The sequence below is a fragment of the Pyrus communis genome, chromosome 2, assembly GCF_963583255.1.
Source record: "Pyrus communis chromosome 2, drPyrComm1.1, whole genome shotgun sequence".
Lineage (NCBI taxonomy): Eukaryota > Viridiplantae > Streptophyta > Magnoliopsida > Rosales > Rosaceae > Pyrus > Pyrus communis.
In genome coordinates, this window is record NC_084804.1 from 11,093,613 (window position 1) to 11,116,765 (window position 23,153).

At 36.4% G+C, this 23,153-nt stretch overlaps 3 protein-coding genes and 1 pseudogene across 3 annotated transcripts; 2 read left to right on the forward strand and 2 right to left on the reverse strand.

Annotated features, from left to right (window-relative positions):
- The first annotated feature begins 153 nt into the window (after window positions 1-153).
- LOC137720967 (protein DOWNY MILDEW RESISTANCE 6-like) lies at window positions 154-3,911 on the forward strand. Its single transcript, XM_068460096.1, has 5 exons — window positions 154-343; window positions 2,279-2,517; window positions 2,749-2,999; window positions 3,093-3,414; window positions 3,514-3,911. Exons 2-5 carry the CDS (start codon window positions 2,311-2,313, stop codon window positions 3,766-3,768), a joined length of 1,035 nt encoding a protein of 344 aa, XP_068316197.1. The 5' UTR covers window positions 154-343; window positions 2,279-2,310; the 3' UTR covers window positions 3,769-3,911.
- Window positions 3,912-9,738: 5,827 nt separating this feature from the next.
- On the forward strand, window positions 9,739-10,188 carry LOC137724743 (ethylene-responsive transcription factor ERF098-like). Its single transcript, XM_068463453.1, has one exon. It carries the CDS (start codon window positions 9,739-9,741, stop codon window positions 10,186-10,188), a length of 450 nt encoding a protein of 149 aa, XP_068319554.1.
- Window positions 10,189-18,190: 8,002 nt separating this feature from the next.
- On the reverse strand, window positions 18,191-18,838 carry LOC137721451 (ethylene-responsive transcription factor ERF098-like; annotated as a pseudogene).
- Window positions 18,839-22,086: 3,248 nt separating this feature from the next.
- On the reverse strand, window positions 22,087-22,665 carry LOC137724744 (uncharacterized mitochondrial protein AtMg00810-like). The gene has a single exon (XM_068463454.1). It carries the CDS (start codon window positions 22,663-22,665, stop codon window positions 22,087-22,089), a length of 579 nt encoding a protein of 192 aa, XP_068319555.1.
- Window positions 22,666-23,153: the final 488 nt, after the last annotated feature.

A 23,153-nucleotide genomic window follows, 5' to 3' on the forward strand; every position in this document is an offset into this window, starting at 1 on the left:
ATCTTAAATTTGATTCTCACTAAAAATAAATTTAAACTATATTATTATTATTTCATCTTCATTTTTAGGGTAAATAATAACTTTTGTTCAAAAAATAAAAATAAAACTACCACTCATCCCCCATTAACCTTTCACGATCCGTCTTCTCCTTGACCCTAGACCAAGACAAATCCTTTCTGTTCTGCTGCTGCCGGCTGCTCCTCTATTCTAGACCACTTCTGTTCTGCTTCTGCCATTGGTCCAGCAACCAGGTTGCCAGCTTAGTCCAACTTCCAAGCCATCAGTCAGCCTGCCACACCGCCATCAGCCCCGGTCCCCACCTACGGGCACCGCTAATTTTAAGGTAAATATCTAATTTTTTTTAATTTAAATTTCTAATGGATAAAAAAGCACTTCTCTGACAGTTCCTAATTTCGCCCATTTTTCTAACAATTTCTGGAGCATCGTGTATAGGGGTGGGCACGGTACGGTTCGGTGCGATTCCACCCCTAAATTGGAACCGGAACCAAAATATATTAATGGTTCGATTCGGTGCGGTTCCACTTAAATTTATGACTAGAACATTACGGTTCGGTCTACATCGGTTCCGATTCGGTTCTTGCCGGTTTACGGTTCCTAATAATAAATTATTTGAACACCAAATCATTATGCATTCAAATACATCTTCTAAAACTGATTACATAAAGTTGCATACAATACATCTTTTTTAATGCAAATGTCTTTGGTAGTGGCACCAAGTCAACAAAAAGAGACAACTAAATTACATATGCACTGGTCAATCAGTCAACAAACAAAAAAATGATGAAACAAATTGCAAGTTTTCAGACTTCAGAGAGCAAGCAAGAAGCAGCAGCTCCTGTACACAATTTTTCAACCTATTATACCATGACATGTGTGTGTATATATAATTTATTTATTTATTATTAATAAAACGGTTCGGTTCGGTTCGGCCGGTTCTTAGTCATTCGAAACCGGAACCGGAACCGGTTTGACCGGTTCGGTTCGGTTTTTCACTCAAAGTTGACTTTTCCGGTCAACACGGTTTTTTTCGATTTTTTTTCTTACGGTTCGATGCGGTTTTGCGGTTTGGCGGTTTTTATGCCCACCCCTAATCGTGTATTCCGGAGTATCTAAGAATATCCCATCGAGGGATTGACCACAAAGTCGTTTGTCTTAATTATTGAAGAGTATGGGAAAACTGCCAATTGGTCCTTGTGCAGTCGAGTAGATACACTCTAGTGGAGTTCTGTTTATTGGAAAAGGATTTTCTCCTAATCTTTTTTATCAATCAATTCGGATTATTGAAATTTGATATATAACGATTAACTTTATTATAATTTTTAAAGTAATGCTTTATTTTTAACTGTTGAATCAAATTTTAAGGATCCAGATTAATTGATAAGGTAGATTTGATGAAAAAGATGTGGAGAGGATCCCTTTCCCTGTGTATCCTTGCTTGTATTCTTCAGCTCGTAATGATACTCGACTTGTTTGTTATATATCTTTCAATTATTCTTTTGGCCTTTTTTTGGTTCAAAGAAAAATAAAATAAAAATTTGAAACACGTCTAGTGAATAATGTCAAGAAAATGATTTATGCACGTCTCTTTTACACATTTTGCACACTCCGTTTACTTGTGTCTCTCGATTGTATTTTTCTTTGTTCAAAACCAATGTTAGAAAAAGTAAAAGTGTATAGAAGAGAAAAATGACGTGTGAAAATCATTTCAATCAATCATCAAGCTTAATCTCTTAGAACCTAATCTGCGTTTTTCTTCTGAATTTATTTCCCTCAAATTCATATTTTCTGGTATCTAATTTGACTTTAGGTGAATTTGGGAAATCCTTCATACTTTGGGAGCCGTCATGATTTCGCACACGATATTCTTTCTTAAACTCAATGGCATCAGGAGAGCACTCGCTATAGCCTATAGCGAACGTGGCTCATGGACCACATTCGTGGTCTTGTTTATAAATGGTAGCCAAGCTGCCAGAGATTTTACCATATAACCAAGTATATACATCCCGTTGTTAGTATCCTTCGTCACAGCCCCTCGGTCACACTAGAGAAAGTCCCTCAATGTCTCTCACATGGCATCACATGACAATACGGCAAAACCGACATAGTTGGCACCCTGTTCGCTATTTATGTTTTATTTAAAGTAGGCTGTGTGGAGATTGGATGGATGGTTGATGCAAATTAAAGTATATTATCGTTATCAAATTGCTACAGGCCTGCAACAAATATATATTATTATGCACTATTTTTTGGTCTTCAGTCATCGCCGGATCAGATTCACATTTGGAGCAAATGGAGAAGCTTGTTTCAAGCTGGTACAAAGATGGAACCTTGCCGGAGAGTTTCATATGGCCACCGGATTCAAGACCCGGGAAGCTTGCTGCTGCTCCTTCATGCAAGAACATTCCAGTTATTGATCTTGGTGGAGCTGAAGGCGGTGATCATGCCTACATCATTCACCAAATACTCGAGGCCGGTCAAGAATTCGGATTTTTTCAGGTTCCTTATCAGAACTCGAAGTTCTTCCCTTAATTGTCGATATTCTAGTAAAGTTAGATAATGATCGTTACAGCTGTTAACTTTCCGTTAAAATTGTTAACAGTTTTGTTAGAGTTGGGTATTCTGTGCTTAGGCTAGCTTGTGTACAAGTACAAACTCTGTTAATTAAAGGTATTGGTTGAATGAACTATCGGATTTTCATCAATGTGATTTCCAAATGTTGCAAAGCAGGCAATCAACCATGGCATCTCAGATACTCTGTTAAGTGACACAATGAGTGTGTTGAAGGAGTTCTTTGAGTTGCCGCTAGAGGACAAGGCAAGCGTTTACTCTGAGGACCCCCAAAAAAGTTGCAAGCTCTTCAGCAGCAGCGTAAATTATGATGGGGAAGATGTTCATCTTTGGCGCGATGTCCTACGACACCCTTGTCATCCATTGGTGGAATGCTTGCAAGATTGGCCTCAGCAGCCAAGTAGATATCGGTAAGGCCTGCAGTTTCATGTTCAGAAAAATACCATTGTTTGTATGCATATATTTGTCAAAGATTCATATGAATCAGTTGTTGATGATTTCAGAGAGCTTGTTGGGACATGTTCTACGCAAGTGAGAAAACTGGCTCTGAACATTTTGGAGCTAATCAGTGAAGGACTTGGGCTCGGAACTGGGTATTTCAGAAACGAACTTAGCCAAAACTTGATACTCTCAGTTAATCATTACCCGCCTTGCCCCGACCCAAGTTTGACATTAGGATTAACTAAACATTGTGACCCAAACGTCATAACCATCTTAATGCAAGAGGATCATGTAAATGGACTTCAAGTTTTCAAAGACGGGGAATGGGTTGGTGTGGAGCCTATTTCACATGCACTTGTGGTTAACATAGGCTATCAGTTACAGGTATAGATCAGCAGATTCAGTACCCTCTTTACGTGGAAAAAAAAAAATTATAGCGTATCGGTCTTCTTAATTACCAATTTTTGTTGACGTGGGATGCAGATCATCAGTAATGGGAAGCTGAAAAGTTCTGAACATCGGGCTGTGACGAATCCATGTAATGCTAGGACATCTGCAGGATTTTTCGTTGCGCCTTCTGATGTTTGCGTTGTAGAACCTGCAAGAGCTCTTGTTAGTGCAAGCAATCCCCAACTATATAAAAGTTCCCAGTACAAAGAGTTTGTTCGCAACTTTAATACGACGATATTCGAAGGTAAAAGCGAATTTGCAATGGAAAGCCTTAAGCTCCAAACTTAGCTGATGATGACCAACAGTTGATTACGATGGAGCGAGAAGTAAATGGAATGCAAGAATTTAGATGGCTCTGAGTGTTGTATGTGGTCGAATATCCTAATGGATAGGGTGCGGAGTTTCTACCTATATATGCATCCTAAGTTCTAAACTCCCCATCCCCTTAGTAATAAAATTTGAGTGTTGTTCATTTGAATAAATGTGTTTTTGCTCTCTGTGAAAGCTAAAACCGAACTGGTTGAAATTTACTTTTATTCATTGTAAGATTATAATAAGATTTTTTAATGAATGATCACGCTTAATTGCTTACATCCCAATCCCCTTTAAAAAAAAATTATTTCCTTTCATATATTCGTCTTTCCAACTTGGTTTTACTTCTTGTAGGATGTAATGGTTTCATTTGTCTATACACGAAGTAGAGTTGAGATGAGTTTTGCATGTGAAAGTTGAATAAGGCATGCCTTACTACTCCTCTCTAGGATTCAATCGTGTCATATTCCTATTATGTTCTGGAAACCTTAATTTTAGATTTACTCGACTTGTTTATGAGCCCGTTTGTTAATTGGAAAGGAAACTAGCCAGAACTGCATTGACTAGCATAAATATAGGCCTTAACTTAGTTTCATTTGAGAATGAATTCCACATAGATGGGAAGACGGATCTTATATGGACTTATAAGTAAGTTAGGATACCGTTCATATTTTCAATTGGTTTTATGGTGAAAACGTCAACTTTCTTTATGACCAGAGCTAGGTTATCCCATATGTGAAGTCTCAACAACCACGTGCTCCATACCACCCAAGTTGTGTTGTCCATATGTTTGGCTTAAAAATTCACCACACGTGAGGGACGTATTGAGAATGAATGCCACATTGATGGAAGAATGGACCATGCATAGACTTATAAGTAAATTGAGCTACTCTTTATATTACTAATTAGTTTTATGGTAAAACCTTAACTTTCTTCAGTATCCTCAACAAACTCATGATCTTTAATTTTTTTTTTTTTCCTAGAGTTGATCAATACTTTAGGAGTTAACATGTGATCATTGTTTGTTCTCAAGTGACATTTAAGCTGATTTTAATGATCAAGATGGATTTCCAAACAAGTCACAAGTGGATGGAATGGAAGCCTAGAATATGAACAAGGGAACAAGTTTCTTTTTTTCCTAACAAGGGAACAAGTTTGTGAGGTCTGAAAGCTGCTACTTACCTACCAGCGGGTTGAAGCCAGTCAAAACCAAACCGACGGCTAAACAAAGCGAAGAAGGATTGGAAGAGATACCATGCCCGCTGGCAGCTCCAAGAAAGTCCCGCCTCCTAACTCAACATCAAATAACTTAGGTAATGGAGTTTGCTCTAGGGTGTTCTGTATCCCAGTCGTACTTGATTTGGAAGCAGTTTCCCCACACCATGTTGAGAGACAGCAAACTGGGTTAAGAATGAACGTTAGGCTACCAAGAAAAGCATACAATAAAATCTAGATTTTGGTGTTTAATTTGTGCATTTTATATGTACACATATATAATGTTATGCTACCAACACACGCACATGTATACATGGGTCACAATCGGGGGACACATTTTGTAGTGTATTTTTACGATCAAATTGTTTATCTTGTACATCTTAAAGATCATGTCTACTAAAAATACCTAAATTCGAAACTATATGAGAAGTGAATTAAACAATAATCATTTTAGTGTTTCTTTGCAATCGTATTCGTCTATTTTCTTCATTACAAAACATGTGTGTGTGTGTGTGTCAAAAAATGAGTAAAAAAGTTACGAAGTTGATAAGGCTAGTTGGACAAAATAGTATGCTCAGTGCTCGACACCAAGTTCAAATGCCATGTAAAAAGTGATTGTGCTCTAAAGTAGTGTATTTAGCAAATGAACAGTTGTGCTCTAAATTTAAATAGTGATTTTTTATTTTGCTGTAGTAGAATGTCGTTTACAATATCATTTGGAGATGAATTTTTTTAATTTAGCTCTTTAAAATACAACTTCAGTTAAAAAAAAATATATATATATATTCTGTTACAAAAAACAAATGCAACTTTAGTTGCTTTACAGCATATCTTGAACAAGAGATGCCGTAAGCACTTACATGATGCTACGTGCGATGTTACAACTGGGTTCATACAGTGTAAATGAAACATGTGACATTATATATGTTAATTAATTTAAAAACCTATTCATTCTATGATCTCATCGATTAAGTCACTGTACTTATTTGCACACATCTTCAATAATTAGTGTAGTTTTTTAATTTATGTGAAACAACGTCCTTGATTACGAAAGTAATTAGTGTAATTTTATAGGGAAAATGATCTTCGTAGGATTTTTTTTTTGGGGATTCAGGTGATCTTGTAATCGTGTTCATTTGTCGTACATCGTACGGTCAGTTTTCGTTAGGTACTATTTATATTTAATTTAAAATTTAAAATAATTTGTGACCGCATGATATACGATAAATAAATACGATTACAAAATTCCTTTGATCCCAAAAAAAGGATCCGTCCTAAACCAAACTTATTTTTTGGATGGTCTGGATTAAACTAAACCCACTTGTTAATATACTACTATTAAGCACTCTAAAAGAAGCATTTGATGACCTCATGGATTTGGACTTTGCCTTATTTACTTCCTCCCCTCCTTTTTCCTGAAATCAAATCAATTAAAAAATGGAGATTGGGAATTAAGATTTCTGACCGTTGGAAAATTTTCACTATTATCTAATTTTAGCGTGCCCAAGAAGCAGTGTGGAGATTAAAAATAACCTAAACAGGCCAAAATCATTGCATTGCCTCGTTCACTTCATCAAATGTCCCTAAAAGTATACTATTAAGACCAACTCTAGTGAGTAAGTTAAAACTTAAAATTAAGTTTTAAACCCAAAGATTCTACAATCATTTGGTCAAAAAAGGTTTCACGTTGAAAGTTATTTTTTTGCCAAATTTAACTTAGAAAATTAGCCAAGGTTAGTGGTTGGGACACATCGGTGAGACTCAATTGTTTACGCTGTCAGCCACTTGCGAAAGAACCAAAGACTATTTTTTTTAATAGGACAACCCATGTGGTTGGAATCAACCAACAGTCCAGATTCAATTTTTTTTTTAAAAAAAAATCAAAATTATAAATACATTAAATTAAACGGTTGAGATTGAATATAAGCAAACTTACCAAATTTAAATCCAACGGCTAAAACAACTAAAAAAATTGTATACATCAAAATTCACCAAAAAACTTTATAAATATCTATGTATTTGTTCAAATATCCACACAAAATTCACTTTCGTCAAACAATTTTTCTTTTTCTTCTTTCTATTCACCTATATATTTGTGTTTAAGAATGGGGTAGGCCCAAGGTGGTTTAACCATACAAGGTCTACTCAGTCTATTTAATTTTTTACATTATTCAATGTTTTCTATATTATATAATTAGAGTAATGTTATTCATATCATGTTTTTGTATCACATTTTCATACCACCTTAGGTGACATTTGATATGGATAGCCATATCATTTGAATTAATTAGATTTTTAAATTTAGTTCATTATTTAATAAACTAATAATTAAGAAAAATTAGTTAATTAAATGACTATTATGGTATACGAGGAGTCTTTCTCCTTCATTTCATTGGGTTTTGCAAATTTTTCAAAAGATGTGGCTGTCCATATCAGATACCACCTAAGGTGGTATAGAAATGTGGTATAAAAATATGGTATGAATATTGTTACTCATATAATTATGGATATTGCTATGGAGACTAAAACAAAATTTGCACACTAAATGGTGTGTCACCAGTAAAAATCAATCATCAACTTCCGTGTAATTTAATTTACAAATTTTAATATACAAATTTAATTGCCCCTAGCATTACCCTACAAACTTTTTGTATAATATAACGTGGATAATCTCAGTAAGCCTTGTATGATTTGTCCTTGCAGCCATCTACTTAATTGTATTTTGGGGACAATGATCCTCTCCAGATCCCTTCCACCTAATCCTCTTCATCAAACAATCCGGGCCCTTGAAATTTGATCCAACGGCTAAAGTTATTATAACATTTAGAGTGGACCCGTGTTTTTAGCCATTTGATCAAATTTCAAGGACTCGAATTGTTTGATGAGGAGGATTAGGTGGAAGGGATCCGGAGAGGATCACTTTCCGTATTTTGGTATCTTGCTCCTAGGCTCCCAACTCACCAAGAAAGGAGCAAACAAAAACAAACATTAAACATGGCACTACATATTGTGCTTAGGATGTTCGCTCTCTTATCGTTTGTATACTAATTCGTAATTATGAGACAGGATTTAAATTAAGGAGAAATGAGAATAAGGAGAAGGTGGTGTAGTAGGGTTGTTGGGGTGGGTTGGTAGTGGGTCTTGGCAATCTGGAAGGTGGTGCGGTGGTCTGTGTTCTAAGGGGCGGGGATGGTCTGTGTTCTAAGGGGCGGGGATGGTCTGTGTTCTAAGGGGCGGGGATGGTCTGTGTTCTAATCGTGGGAGGCAAATGGAACAAGCTGCATCTGAAAGGTAATTTCTTCCAAAATTCAAATACCTCATCCAAGTCAGTATTCGGGGAATATCAAGGGTTTGATTACTAGTGTTGGATGGAGCCCACTACTTTTTTCATTTCCAAATTTAGTAAACGCGAAAATCACCTAAAGAATTTGATTTCCTTTCTTCTACCTCAATTCCAGTTTTGTAAACACGCCATAAGGACTTCCGCTTGCTGATTAACAGTAGCATATAATCTTGCCGATTTAACAACCTAAACGCATGCAAGATTGTCATCCTTATCGTCTGCAAGCCAAATGATCTCGCTTTTGAACAAATTTAACATATAATCTTTCTCCTAAGTTTAGGACTTGTCTTGATCTATAAAGTCATCTTCAACCAATCCAGCCAGAGGGTTATAGGACTAAAAGTAGCCCAAAATGACATGAAAACCGTCTCACGACCGAAGGCTAGGCCAAATGACTCGTGGACCCCACTGGACCAAAATTGTACAATCAAGCCAACCGGTTGGCCCAAACTAGCCAGCCGCGAGCTGGCCCAACATTCAAACCCCAACGGCTATCTGGTGTTAGCATGACGCCATCTAGCAACGGCTAATTGACGTCATGCTAATGCCAGGTGATCGTTGGATTTGGATTTTTTTTTTTTTGGGTCAAAATAAAAAAAAAAATCTAATTTTTTTTTCCTATAACTACCTAAGTCATTAAACAACATTAAACTTAAACAATATTAAACAACATAATCTCTATAATAGAGATGATATCTACATGTATTGACAGACCCTACCTCTGTTCAAGAAATAGTGCACATGATAGTACAAATAAGTGGTAAGTGTAGCATTTGACTACCGCCTTTCATGTCGACCACCCAAAAGCCACCCACCTGTAGTGCCACAATGTGATTCCACTGACGTTCTCCATCTTTTCTCTCTTTTCCACATTTTCGTTCTCATGTTATCTCTCGTTCTTTGCCACTCTTATTCGACTTGGAACCAGATGGATGGCTGGATACACCTTAGACTTGTCACCTCCGACCTCCGATTTAAGATCCTTTCCGTATGTGTTGCCGTTGACCTCGAGTTAAGACCCTTTCAGTTTAATTAACCAAAACCCAAATGTTTATATAACTACCATTTTGAAGGAATTACGTAATCTAAAAATTATGACACTGCCCTATTTGAAATTGGGAATGAAAATACCAAAAAAAATAAAAAATAAAAAAATAAATAAAAAAGGTTCCTGTCAGATACCCTCAAAATTGACCGCTTCTTGAAAGCCATCATGCACCTTCCATCTTCTATTAATTTGTCATAATACTTTGCACCTAATAAACAATCTTTATCAAATGGCCATCTTGGTGTGATTTGTCAACTTCTACTTATACCCAATTAGTCACGTGTCCAAAACCCAATATAAATTCAAGAGTGAGGATTCACTAGTTTCACTTTACTAGGCCATGGAAAGAGGCGGCAAAGATAAAGAAGAGAGACAGAAAGATATCAAGTATAGAGGTGTGAGAACAAGGCCGTGGGGGAAATTCGCAGCCGAAATACGCGATTCGACGAGGCAGGGAGCTCGGTTGTGGCTTGGCACCTTCAACACTGCTGAAGAAGCTGCAAGGGCTTATGATAGAGCTGCTTTTTCCATGAGGGGTCCTCTTGCAATCCTCAATTTTCCAAGTGAATATGATTTGAAAGATGCTGGTCAGTCTGCTGCTGCTACTACTTCCTCGTCAACTTCTTCGTCTTCATCTTCTTTGTCGTCGTCTTCAAGACCCCATAATGTGACCAGGACGGAATCCGGAAGAGAAATCTTCGAGTTTGAGTGTTTAGATGATAGCGTTTTAGAGGACCTTCTTGATTTTGACGATCGTACCAAAGCTAATGAAGAAAAACAAATTAAGTAGGCATTCTTTAGTATTCTGGTTTCCACACTCCATTATTACAATGTGCCTTGAGATTTTCTCAGTTGTTCCATAAACAATGCAAATGTAACCCGAGTTTCTTTGTTCCGGCGGCGGTGTGGGTTTTGAGTCGTTTAGATGAATGATATAATGAAAGACTGCTTCCGTGTGAGTACTAAGAAAAGAAGATGACATGTGTTATCAATCTATTGATCAACTATTTTAGTGTTTTTTCTGGGTCTTAAATCCAACAATTACTTTTGTTACCATACAACGTTGTTTTACACTAACAGGTACACTTTATTAGGCACAGTCACACAATAAATCAAACATAATTTGATATTAAATTTGCCTCGCAAGTAGAACTCAAACCTAAAACCTACTCGTGACTACACTATATTTGAAGCCTTAATGTCATAAATATAATTAAGACCTATTTGTAGCTACGTTCCTTATAACTTGATTAATATCACTTTGCCTTTATAACTCGAAAGTTTCCACTTTACTTCATGAAACTCAAAATTCGTTCCATTTTGCCCATTAGGACTCGATTTTGATACCATTTTGCCTCATGAAACACAAAAGCTGTTGTAACGTCTCATCCCCGAAATATTTATTTTCGAGAAATTATTCTAATGATAAGCCCAATTTAATACTCTTGTTTAATTTACTACCATTACACATTATTCTTTAATTAAAGTTCCTTAATTACTCACAAAAGTGTACCACCAAAATTACTTATAAAAAACATACGTTAAAATTTTTAATTTAACACCAATTTTTTCTCTTCACTCTAGTTCCCAACAAGAGGTCAAACTCGATTATTTAAGGCTGCATCTGACCTGTTAGACTGCCTACGTAACATTAAGCAGGATCAAACCTTTCGTAGTTCACCATTCATCATTTTATCCATTTCCGAAAATACTCTAATAACGGAAATATTCAACATTAGTTTTCACAATCGAATCACACCAAATGGTTACCAAATACGGGTTTTAAAATATCAAAATCTGCATGATACGACAGGGTCGGCCCACTGGCCACTCGCCGCCGCACGCGCCGCCGCGGGTGGCAGTCGGCCGCCCCAACTCGCCTGAAATATTTAACTATTTCCAAAAATAACCAAATTTTACAGGAAAGTAGATCTCAGTGAGGGGAGAAATTTTCATACCTGAGGCCAAGTCCAATTCGGCCGGGAAACTCCTCAAATTGCCCTCAAACTGTGACATCCCGTCCCGGAAATATCAAAACGTACTTTTGAAATTACAATTTTACCCCTAGTTCGTTACATTTACGTGTAGTGTTGTGTTGTGTAGTGTTGTAGGACCACACACACACTCACACACTCTCTTTCTCTCCCGTGATTCCCTCTCCCTCTGTCTCTTTTCTGTCTCTTCTCTCTCTCTCTCCCAAGCTCCGTTCTTTCTTCTTCTTCCTTCTGAAAACGTACGGACGACACACAAATCACCCAAACCTTGATGGATCGAAGAAACTAAGGACACCATCGAACTCGTGAAGCTCGTACGAGTGCAACCATACCATTTTCAGGTGAGAAATCCTTCGTTTTCATGTCGATTCGAGGTAATCCGATTTAGGTACTGTTCATGCAAACTTAAACTAGCGTGTTTTTGGACTTTTGAAGCTTGTAGATGTCTTAGTGAGGTCCCAAGGAGCCTCGGAGTACTTCGTTGGAGAAGTTTGGACGTCGGGATCATCGTGGTCAAAGTTGGCCGGAACTTTCGAGGGGTTTTCCGGCGAATCCACGGCGAGTTAGGGGTCAAGGCAGGTATGGATGTGTTCGTCTCGTCAATACCTTCATTTTGATATATTGTACGTCGAAAATGGTTAAGAAATGAAGAAGTTATGACACTTTGAAGTTTACCCAGAAATTCCGGCAAAACACCCACCGCCGGCGAAACCAGTCCGGCGACGCGAGGAAGAAGACGCGCGCGTGGGCAGCGCGTGAACAGTGCGCGTGGAGGCGCGTGAGAGCTCCAAATTGAGTTCTGAAAATTGTCACGCGTTCGTGACGTCGTGTAGATCACCGTGGTATATTCATACACCCAAATTGAGTAACGTATGAGAAAGTTATGGATGAATGTTTGGTGTATGTGCGTTAAATAACGTCAATTTGGTTACTTTTTGTATAGGTGAAAATTATACAGACGACGAATGTAACCAAACTAGGCGTGAGGGTTACGAGCCGGCTACTTATCAGTGAGTGGGCAGTTATTTTTCAGTATATATATATACGTATGCTTGACGTATTTCCCAGAAAACGTATTTTAAAAGAAATACGAATTAAATATCCTGTCATGTATGCATTATATTTTAATATGTGCATTACCATAATTATGCATACTGTTGCAAGGTGCTGAGGAGGCCCAGGTAAGCTACCTTTGAAATACATTTGATATACATTTGAAATACATTTGATATACGTACGAAATACATTTGATATACGTATGAAATACCTTTGAAATACATTTGATATACGTACGAAATACATTTGATATACGTATGAAATACGTTTGGAATACGATTGAAATACTATGGAAATACAAATGAAATATGATTGAGATATGATTGGAATATGATTGAGATATGATTGGAATATGATTGAGATATGATTGAAATATGATGAATTATACGATTGTGATATGATTGAAATATGATTGAGATATAATTGAGATGCGATTGTGACATGATCGAGATATGTTTGTGATATGATTGAGATATAATTGAGATACGATTGAGATATTATGCTGATAACGATCATGAGATATGATTGAGATATGAAGAATGATATGATGGAGATGTGATTGAAAGCTCATTTACTTGCACACGTATATTAGTGCTCCCGCCTAGAGATAGAGGCATAGCCTTCACGTGTATGTTCACCTCCCGCACCGCATGCTCGCCTTGGATCCAAGTTAGGTGCACAGCCTGTCGTATAGACCACTTATGTGGGTTCGACTTGTAGGTGACCCGCGATTTATCGCACAGCTTCACGTGATTGTAGCACTAGAGCATATTATGTTATATACAGTGATGAGTTGCAGACCACGCGAGGTGGTACTGAATGTGTGCAAGATATACATGATGTGATGAGATGATTATGAGCTATATATGCAGCCGAGGGCTGAGTTGATTGTGATGAAATGATTATGAGCTATATATGCAGCCGAGGGCTGAGTTGATTGTGATGAAATGATTATGAGCTATATATGCAGCCGAGGGCTGAGTTGATTATGATGAGTTGATTATGAGCTATATATGCAGTCGATGACTGAGTTGATTATGATGAGTTAATTATGAGTTATATATGCAGCCGAGGGCTGAGTTGATTAGAATGAAAAAGTATGAGCTATGTTTATAGCCGAATGTTGAATTGATTATATGTTATTCCATCATATTCACATAGAGATGATGAGCATTTTGTTATGATACTTGGCATGACATACATTCATATTGTCTAGCATAATTTGAGATATATTACGCATACGATTATATACTTTACTTCTGGGAAACTATACTTGTTTTACGGCGAGGGGTTAGTATATTCAAAAGAGAAAAGAAGGTTTTGAATACGTTCGTTTTGCTGACCCACTCAACTTTGTTTTGCGCCCCTCCAGGTTTAAGATATCAGAGCTTGGTGGCTACGAGGAATTCAACGGTGTTCTGACAGAATGGCCAAAAAATTAGGACTCACCTTTGGGTGTTTCATCTTAGAAATTGTATCTTTAAAGCTTCCGTACTGTGTAAATGGTTACGTCACTCTCACGTGACGGCCAGCATGCCCTCCTTCGGGATGGGGTGTGTCACAAACCGCCGGCAACCCTTGAAATGGGTGGCTTCGATCCGTCACCTCCGGTGCTCCGCCGCCCCCAAGGTTGGTTGGGCTTTGTTCTCTCCCTCACCAGGAGTCGAACTATGGTGGTAGTCGACCGTGTTACTTTCCCAAATGGCAGAATTGCCGCCGTCCACCCCGTACACCCACCGGTGCGGTTTTCACAAATACCAAGCCAATTTTCATCAAATTTGGGGTGGAAATGGTAGAGGGGAGGTTGGTTAGGTGTTTGGTAGAAGTGTTAGACCGTGAATCGCCGGAAAAATGAGCGAAAAACCCGTCGGAAATGCTCTCTACGCGGGTCGGGTCGCGGTTCTTCAAAGGACCCGATTCCCCCTTTTTGTTTCTCTCCTTTCCCCTCCTTTCTCTTCTTTCTGATTGGTCCTTTTCCCCCTCATTTCTCTCCTTTCTCTTCCTTCTGATTGGGAGAAGTCTCCTTTCTCTTCCTTCTGATTGGTCCTTCTCCCCCTCCTTTCTCTCCATTCTCTTCCTTCTGATTGGTCCTTCTCCCCCTCCTTTCTCTCCTTTCTCTTCTTTCTCTTCCTTTTTTTTCATCTCAGCCGTCCACGTGTCATCATAGATAATGGCTTCAGAAATCTCGAGCCTTCTAGATCAAACCAAAATTACAAAAATGTCTCTAACTTTAAACGTTAATAACTCTTTCGTTATAATTCCGTTTCACTAACGGTTTGCACTTACATGTTCGTGAGATCGAGTTCTATTAAAAATATAAATCGTGACTTTGAACGGTCTACGAATTTTTAATAATTAATTTCCAAACTTCACTCTTCGTAACTAGTTTAATTAAAATCTAAATTCAAATGAATTACTATAAATTCTCGAAAAATAATATAAAATCTCAATAATAGAAATACGTAAATTATGATAATTTCCGGTAACAAAATTTTAAAATTCCTCAATTAAATTTTCATAACCATAAATCGATTTATTTTCGATTTTCTCCATATATTCATAATTATGAATATTCTATTTCATATATTTAAATTTCAGGATATTACAACTATCATTTTACTCTATAAAACTCAAAATTGCTCACATTATCTTAATTCTGTTAATTCCGTTATGTGTGATTTGATTTGGATGCACAAGGCTAATCAATTTCTTTTTTATTTTATATTTTTCATCTCTGCAACTCAAGCACAACAACCCAAAAAAATTTCAATTCTTAATTTCTTCTTTTAAACTTAATATTTCTTATTTATTGTTGAATGTTTACGCATAGCGAAAATTTATAATCAAATTCATTGGTGCATGTGCATTGTATATGTTTCAGAGGCTGACTTTTGAGTTTCAAAGAGAAAAGAGATTTCACAAGTCAAGTCGAATGAATTTTGAGTTTGAGAAAGTAACGTGGTGACTTTTGAGTTACAAGTGGTAAAGTAAAATCAAAATCGAATTTCAAGGGACATAGGTAAAAATAAGTCTATAATTAAAATCAAAAGTTGGGACTCTTTTAATCATCTCTTTGCATGTACCTGTAGTAGCGTTTAAGTAAAGCCCTTTGATTTCACCTGTTTCAGTCTGTGATGTATAAATTGCTATAGAAACTAGAATAGTAGAGTCACTTACTAAGAATGTCTAGTGATATCCCTTCACTTGTAAGTGAAAGATTTTAAGTTCGAATCTCATGGATGGTGAGTTCGATATCAATTTATTCCCACCAATTAATGTGAATAGAAATGTTAGGGAGACCACATTTTTATATCATATTTTTGGACCATATGATGTGGCAAGTGATGTATAAAAGATACATAACAAAATAGAAATGCTAGGGAGCCCACATTTTTTTATCATATTTCTGGACCATATGATGTGGTAAGTGGTGTGTACATGTCATGTCAATTAATAAACTTATTTCATTGAATATCTGATGTTATGCATCACTTGTCACATGTGACCGTACACCAATATAATATATGTAGTCTCCCTAACATTACTTTAATAAAATTACATACAAAGGTTTTTGTGTCAGGACTTAGAGCATCTTGGATCATACTAAATATTTTTATATTAGGGTGTATTCAATTGAGAATTTAAAAGACTCTAATGAATTTATAAATTTATGAATTTTTATGGAGTTTAATTGATTCGTAGAGATTTCATATAAAATTTTGATTCAATTCCCTCGAAATCTCATGAGGAAATGCGAGATTTGTGGATGCTTAAAATACACTACTAAATCTCTCTCATTCCCTCTAATTCCTCAACTTTCTCAAATTCTTGAAAATCAATTTCTAATTGAATACACCTGAAATGTTATAAACTTCTTTAAACTTCTAATTTAATACATCCGGATTTCTAAAGATTTTAATAAATTATCTTAAAATTATAATTGAATACACCTAAAATTTCAGAGAATCACTTAAAAGAATACCCATAGATTTATTAAAAGAATTAAAATCCCTCAAAATCTCAATTGAATACACCCCCTAAATTTTAGCTAAAACAAAAAAAAATTATTTTAGACTTTCTATATTTATTTATTTTTATTCAAAACATGCTCCCAGTTTTCAGAGTCATAATTATTATAAGCAAGAACAATAGGGAATTGTTATTGACACTCCAAAATTCTCATTCTACACTCCAAACTTTCTATATTTAGAAAGAAAAATACACTTGTAAGGAGTGTAGAATGAGATTTTTGGAGTGCCAATAACACTTCCCTAACAATAAAGTGTTTGTTGTTTGTTTTGAAAATAAATATTTTATTTATTGAAAAAAACAATATTTGGCTACTCAAAAGAGACGACTAGGAGTTCTACTCAAAATCGTTTATGTCCATTTATAAAAATTTGTATTTATGATCGGAGCCGTTCGTATTGTAAATCACTCTATAAAGGTCGCCTCTGCAAAAAATCAATTGAAACTAAGATCGTTTAGTTATCGAATAGTATAAAACAGATGAACAAAATTGGTAAAAACTTTACGAACCGTCTATGTATTTACTAGAATAAATTGACAAAACGACCTTAGTTTTTAATTTTTTTTTTGTAAAGATAATCTTTACAAAGTAATTTATAATATGAATAGTTTCTGATCATGAGCACAAAGATCATAAGCACAAAGTTGTATGATTCGAACACAAAGAATTTTGAGTAGGAGTTCTTAGTCATTTTTGAGTAGCCAAATATTATTCTTGAAAAAAGGGCATTATAAATATATATTATGAAGAATTCAATTCCAAAATAGTTCTTACAAACTAGATCTAAACATATTACAATACAACACCACCAATCGCAAAACAATGAGTCGATTTCAAGTGCTTGTAGAAAGTCGAGCTCATCAGGAACTGCAAGATTGCATAGATCAATAAAATCATTAAATCTCGTGTTACACAGCGACCATGTGAGAACAAAAATCTCAAATCAAATTGGGACAGTGAGTACGATGCCCATAAGCCGCCACGATCTCAGAGCACCAAGTGAAGTAGATCTAAAAAAATCAAACAGCTCCACCCTTCACACATAGATCCAAAAGAGATGTAAACCAAAACAAAAAATTAAAATGAAGCAACTCTCCTATAAAAAGAAATCAAACTAGCAAACTCTCCCTAAAGAGAAATCAAACCAAACTTCAAGATAATTCTTGAAAATTGTCAAACAAAAACAAAATAAAATGATAAATTTATGTTGCCGCTCTACATCCTCCATGGCAAGTAATGCATACGATTAACATCCAATAAAATAATTAACTGACGTAGCACACACCACTTGTCGCATTAGATCGTACACTAAGGTAGTACAAAAATATGATATCTCTAACATTTTTCTAAATTTTTTAATAAAATGTATTCAACGAATTGTGGTGTGTTAATAACTTAATAAAACTATCATTTGTATGTTGTCTAAGATGAAAATTTGTTGGGATAATGGACCATAGGAACAAGGGGTTCTCAGTCCTTTGTCTAAGATGAAAATTTGCAGTGCATCGGTTGGCAAAACCCCTGCTTTATCAATTGGGCAGCGCATTAGTTTGGCACTACAATCTTCTTAAAACTATTCAATATCTCATCTTTCAAGATTATGATTGTACTCCGAATTAAATCAACCAAATAATAATTTCTTCGAAAAAAAAATCAACAGCAACAGTTGGAGACTATGGAACAAATTCAGATGATGCAAATTAAAAGTACCCCTTATTTTCAATTTTTTGGGGGTAAAGAGTTAAATAGGAAAAACCCAAAGAAAGAATGCTAAATATCAGTGAATTCTTTCCTTATTGTGTTGGTTGCCCCTGCCTATGATGATCTTCTTTTGTATCAAGAAGGTCCTCCAAGAGATTGTTGTCCAAATACTCAAACTCAATAACTTCGTCTTCTTCTTGGACTCTTCCAAAATTAATACTCCTTCCAGGGTCAACGCCCGGAAATAAAGATGACGAAGAAGCAGAAGATGAAGACGAGGATAAAGTGCTCAAAGAGCTTGAAGGGTTGTGATGTTGGTAGTCATTTGGAAAGTTGAGTATGGCTAAATGGCCTCGAAAGCCGAAAGCAGCTCGATCATAAGCCCTTGCTGCCTCCTCAGCTGTCTCAAATGTGCCTAACCATAGCCGTGCTCCATTTCTCGAAGGGTCACGAATTTCAGCTGCAAACTTACCCCACGGCCGCCTCCGAATCCCTCTATACCGGTTTTGATCTCGTACCTTCGGCTCCCTCTGCTGGTTATTATTCTCTGGTCCTCTCTTCCCCTCCATACTAATGTTTGTTTTTCCGATGGAAAAAATACTTTGATGTCAATTTTGATGGTAAAATACGGGTTGTGGCATGCAGGATATATAGTGCATGGTGGTGTGCTATAATAAATTAGTTTGGTCTAATCTGATAGGTGATGTGTTGGAATGTTTTCTTTGATTAGGAAGAAAAAGCAAATCTCCATTTCGCCATGAAAAGCGCTTTGAGCATTTTGTGACGATATATTGACGTATTTTCATTTATTTTTATTTATATATAAAGAAAGTTGAGATTTTTTTCCATTATTTCATGAAATGTCTCTTCTTTTCTGTTGTAGAATTCAAACTCTCAATACACCCTTTACGTGTGGTGAGTTTTTAAACTCTCAATACGTGTCCTTCACACATGGGACAACATCCTCTGAGATCATGAACAAAATTAAGATTCTATTGAGAACCAATTGGCAATATAGAGCTTTCCAACCTCTTATAACTTCTTGCAAGGTTTCCCTTTTCACCTATGTGGGACGCGTTTACCTTCACATCCTCACATGCCCTTACGTGTGGCGAATTTTCAAGCCAAACATGTAGACAACATAATTGGATGATGTGGAGCACGTGTGGTTGTTGGGCTTCACATGTGGGTCAACCTATTCTGATACCGTGAAGAAAATTGAGGTTCAACTATAAAACTATTGAAAATACAGAGAATAATCTAATTTTCTATAAGCACATATAAAGTCTTTTATTATCTGATGTGAGATTTATATTCTCAATAATATATACTTTGATGAAAGTGATATACAAATGTATTGAAAATCAAATACCAAATTTGAAATACAAAGATAAAAATACGTTCTTATTCACGTGAGCTACAAGTCTTTGCCTACTATTGTTTACTTGATCCGGTGGCGATTGGACAGGCAAAGCAAAAATTATGGAGGTGCATGCATTTATGGGAATTATTTTGATGTAATGTGTGAGGTGACGAGGGTTTTGATGGCTGGCCAGCCAGCCAGCCAGCCAGCAGCAGAGTGAGGTCATACTACTCTATTGTCCTAGTGGTGGCCGGCGGGTGCCAAGCCATCTTTGGCTCTTCTTTTTAAGACATTGGCGGCCGTCAATGCCCCCTTGTTGGCCTTTTTTCTGTCTGGCAGTTTGGTCAAACAAACTGTCGTTTTTTTCTTTCTAAAATGACAAGAGACGACGCATTGCTTACACTTTATAACCCTAATTAATAATTATCCATATCCAGATTTTATTGACAAATCGAATTGCATACATATCAGGACCAATGTTAAGAAGCAATTGCAAACCTTTCACATGCACTCAGAAGACAGAAGCCCAAACCCACACTTGGAAGTTGAGATTAGCCCAACTTAATATGTTTAAACACTTAATTATGATTGGTTTTTTGATAAAGAAGTTAATTGTTAATTAAGTTGCAGCCCACCCCAAAAGCTTAGGAAAATATCTGACAAACCACACGCAAGTGGCCCTACCCATTCTACCTTGTAGTCACTATTGAGAGTGTAAATGACATATTGAAAATTAAAAAAAAAAAAAAAAAAAAAACTTGCAAATAAGGAGTTGGGTTACGGCTTTCTCTATAACCAACTAGTTTTAGGGTAAATATCAACTTTCTTTAGCAACACTTAAGTGTCTGAAGAGTTTCAGAGCATTGTTACTTACATGATATGAGAACATGAATGAATGAGGGATTAGGAGTGGAGATGTGAATGATTAGATATTGAATGAACAAATAACAATCTCCCTTATGTTTAGGATTCCTTCAATTTTTAGGAATTTCATACCCAAAATTAATTGGTCTCTAGGTGTTAATAAAAGAAGGATTGAGAATCATTACTCATTCACTCACATTTCCATACATGATAAGTAAACAGACTTTTACTTCTTACTGGCTTTCCAAGTGGCTACCTCAATGTCTCATTGGTATAAATAAATAGTCCTATTAAGGTTGTCCCTGGGCAAGGGCGACAAGTGCAATGGCCCAAGGAGAACGACTTACATGGATAGGGTTCGTTGCTATATTGAATTCCTTGTCCAACAATGCATTATCGTGTGCAAGTTTCTCTTCACATGACAATGTATGATTGGGTCAGGATGCCACGTAGCTGTGAACTCACTCCATGTAAGTTATTATCTAATGCAAGACCGTATCTCAAAGAGGGCTCCTAAATTTTTATCTATTTGTATATCTATATGAGAAACACAATTTAAAATCAAAAGTGTTATTTTTACCATCTATTTGTACTATCTCTCTAATGTAGATGAGACTCATATGCATTGGTAGACCACAACTCTATTAGAGAGATGGTACAACTGATAGGATTCCAAGGGGGAAGGGGAAAAAAAGATGCAGAAGCCTCAAATTCGGGTGAGGAGAGCCGCAAAGGTGCTTGATTTCCACTATGGCACTAGTTCTCGTTTTCCTATAAATTATTATTGTAATTATAATTGCACATTTAATCATGAAGAATCCTAATTGTTCAAACAATTCTTCCATCCTCCAACCACAACGAGATTTATTCTTGGCGTAGGTGACCGTAACATTATCCTTTCAAACACATATCTGCCCTTTCTTTGGACTCCCTACCACAGCAAACCCTTGTCTATGCTCACTCCGGCGCATGCCTAGATGCCCTTATCGGTCGTCTTTGAGTGGCTTATGAAGAGCATAATCAATTTGTAATTTTGGATTGAAGAATAAGAAAGATAAGCCACACAATTTATGTAAAAGGAAAACTTTCTATTCATTGTATGCGGCTGCTTAAATCATTGCAGAGCACATTACCAACATTCTCTTACATTCCTTTTAGCACAGAATCCAATCTTAGCCATACAAGGTGACACTTGGCTAATACAAGGACATAAAAGTATTACATAAGAGATTGAATCTAGACCTTACACTTGTCCTATGAGAAAATGACATAAGCCAATAAAGAAATTTGAAAACAACTTAATGATCAACATTCCCTTCTATGTTGTTTACTGATTTCACATCAATGAGTAAATCGACCTTTAGGAAGGGCTTTAATAACGATATCAACAAGCTGATCTTCACTCTTGCAGTAAATAAGCTCAATCACATTCTATTGCAGAGCTTCTCTAATAAAATGGTACTTTCTGTTGATGTGTTTGGACTTTCGATGGAAGACTAGGTTCATGGTCATGGCTATTGTTGATACGTTGTCACACATAAGAGGGGTAGCTTCTGCCTGCATCTCTCCAAAATCCTCTAAAGCAAATCTCAACCAAATGGCTTGAGTTCTTGCCTTAGCTGCACTGATATACTCAACTTCTATAGTTGAGAAAGCAACACTATGTTGTTTCACAGAAGCCTAGGAAAACACACCACTGCTAAATGTGAAAGCATATCCAAATGTTCTATTCATATCATCCTCACTCCCACTCCAATCAATGTCATAATAGTCAATAAGAATAGCTTGCTTCCCTTTCTCAAATTCAATTTCATAGTCAATGGTCCCTTGTATATACCTCATAACCCTTTTGGTTATCTCAAGATGCTTCTTAGTAGAACAATGCATAAATCTTGCCAAGAGTGATGCATCAAACGTAATGTCAATCCTAGTAGCAGTTACATACAACAAGTTGCCCATAATTTGCCTGTAAACTCTTTCATCAGTTGAATCACTGCCATCATTTTTGCAAAGTTTCTCATTCGTAACCAGTGAAGTGCTTACTGGTTTACAACTTTTCAAGCCACATTTGCCAAGTAGTGATACAACATATTTCTTTTCCCCAATAAAGATACCATTCTCAGTTTGCAGGATTCTCATGCTAAGGAAATGATGCAACAACCCCAAATTAGTCATTTCATACCTATTCATCATATTAGACTTGAACTCTGTCATCAATTCTTTACGGCTGCCTATGTAAACTATGTCATCCACATACATTGTAATGATTATAATGACAGTGCCATCATTGACCTTAATGTATAGAGTAGCCTCACTGGGGCTTTTTTCAAAATCACATTTGAAAAGCTATGCATCAATTTCCTCATACCATCTCCTTGGTGCCTATTTCATTATACATTTTCTTTTGCATTTGTATCACAAAACCCTCAAGTTGGTCAACATAGACTTCCTTATGAAGGATTCCATTTAAGAAAGCAAACTTGACATCAAGTTGAAATATTTTCCTACCTTTCTATCTACAAGTGCTATCAATGTTCTAGTGGTATCCATTCTTGCCACAACGGCAAATGTCAGATAAAGTCCATACAAGCTTTTGAGCATACCCATTGGCAACTAACCTTGCCTTGTACTTTTGTATAGAACCATCCAAATTGAGTTTGGTCTTGAAAGCCCATTTGGCTCCAATGGCAGGCTTGGTTGTAGGTCTGTCTATCAACTGTTAAGTTTCATTTTTCTTTATCATGAAA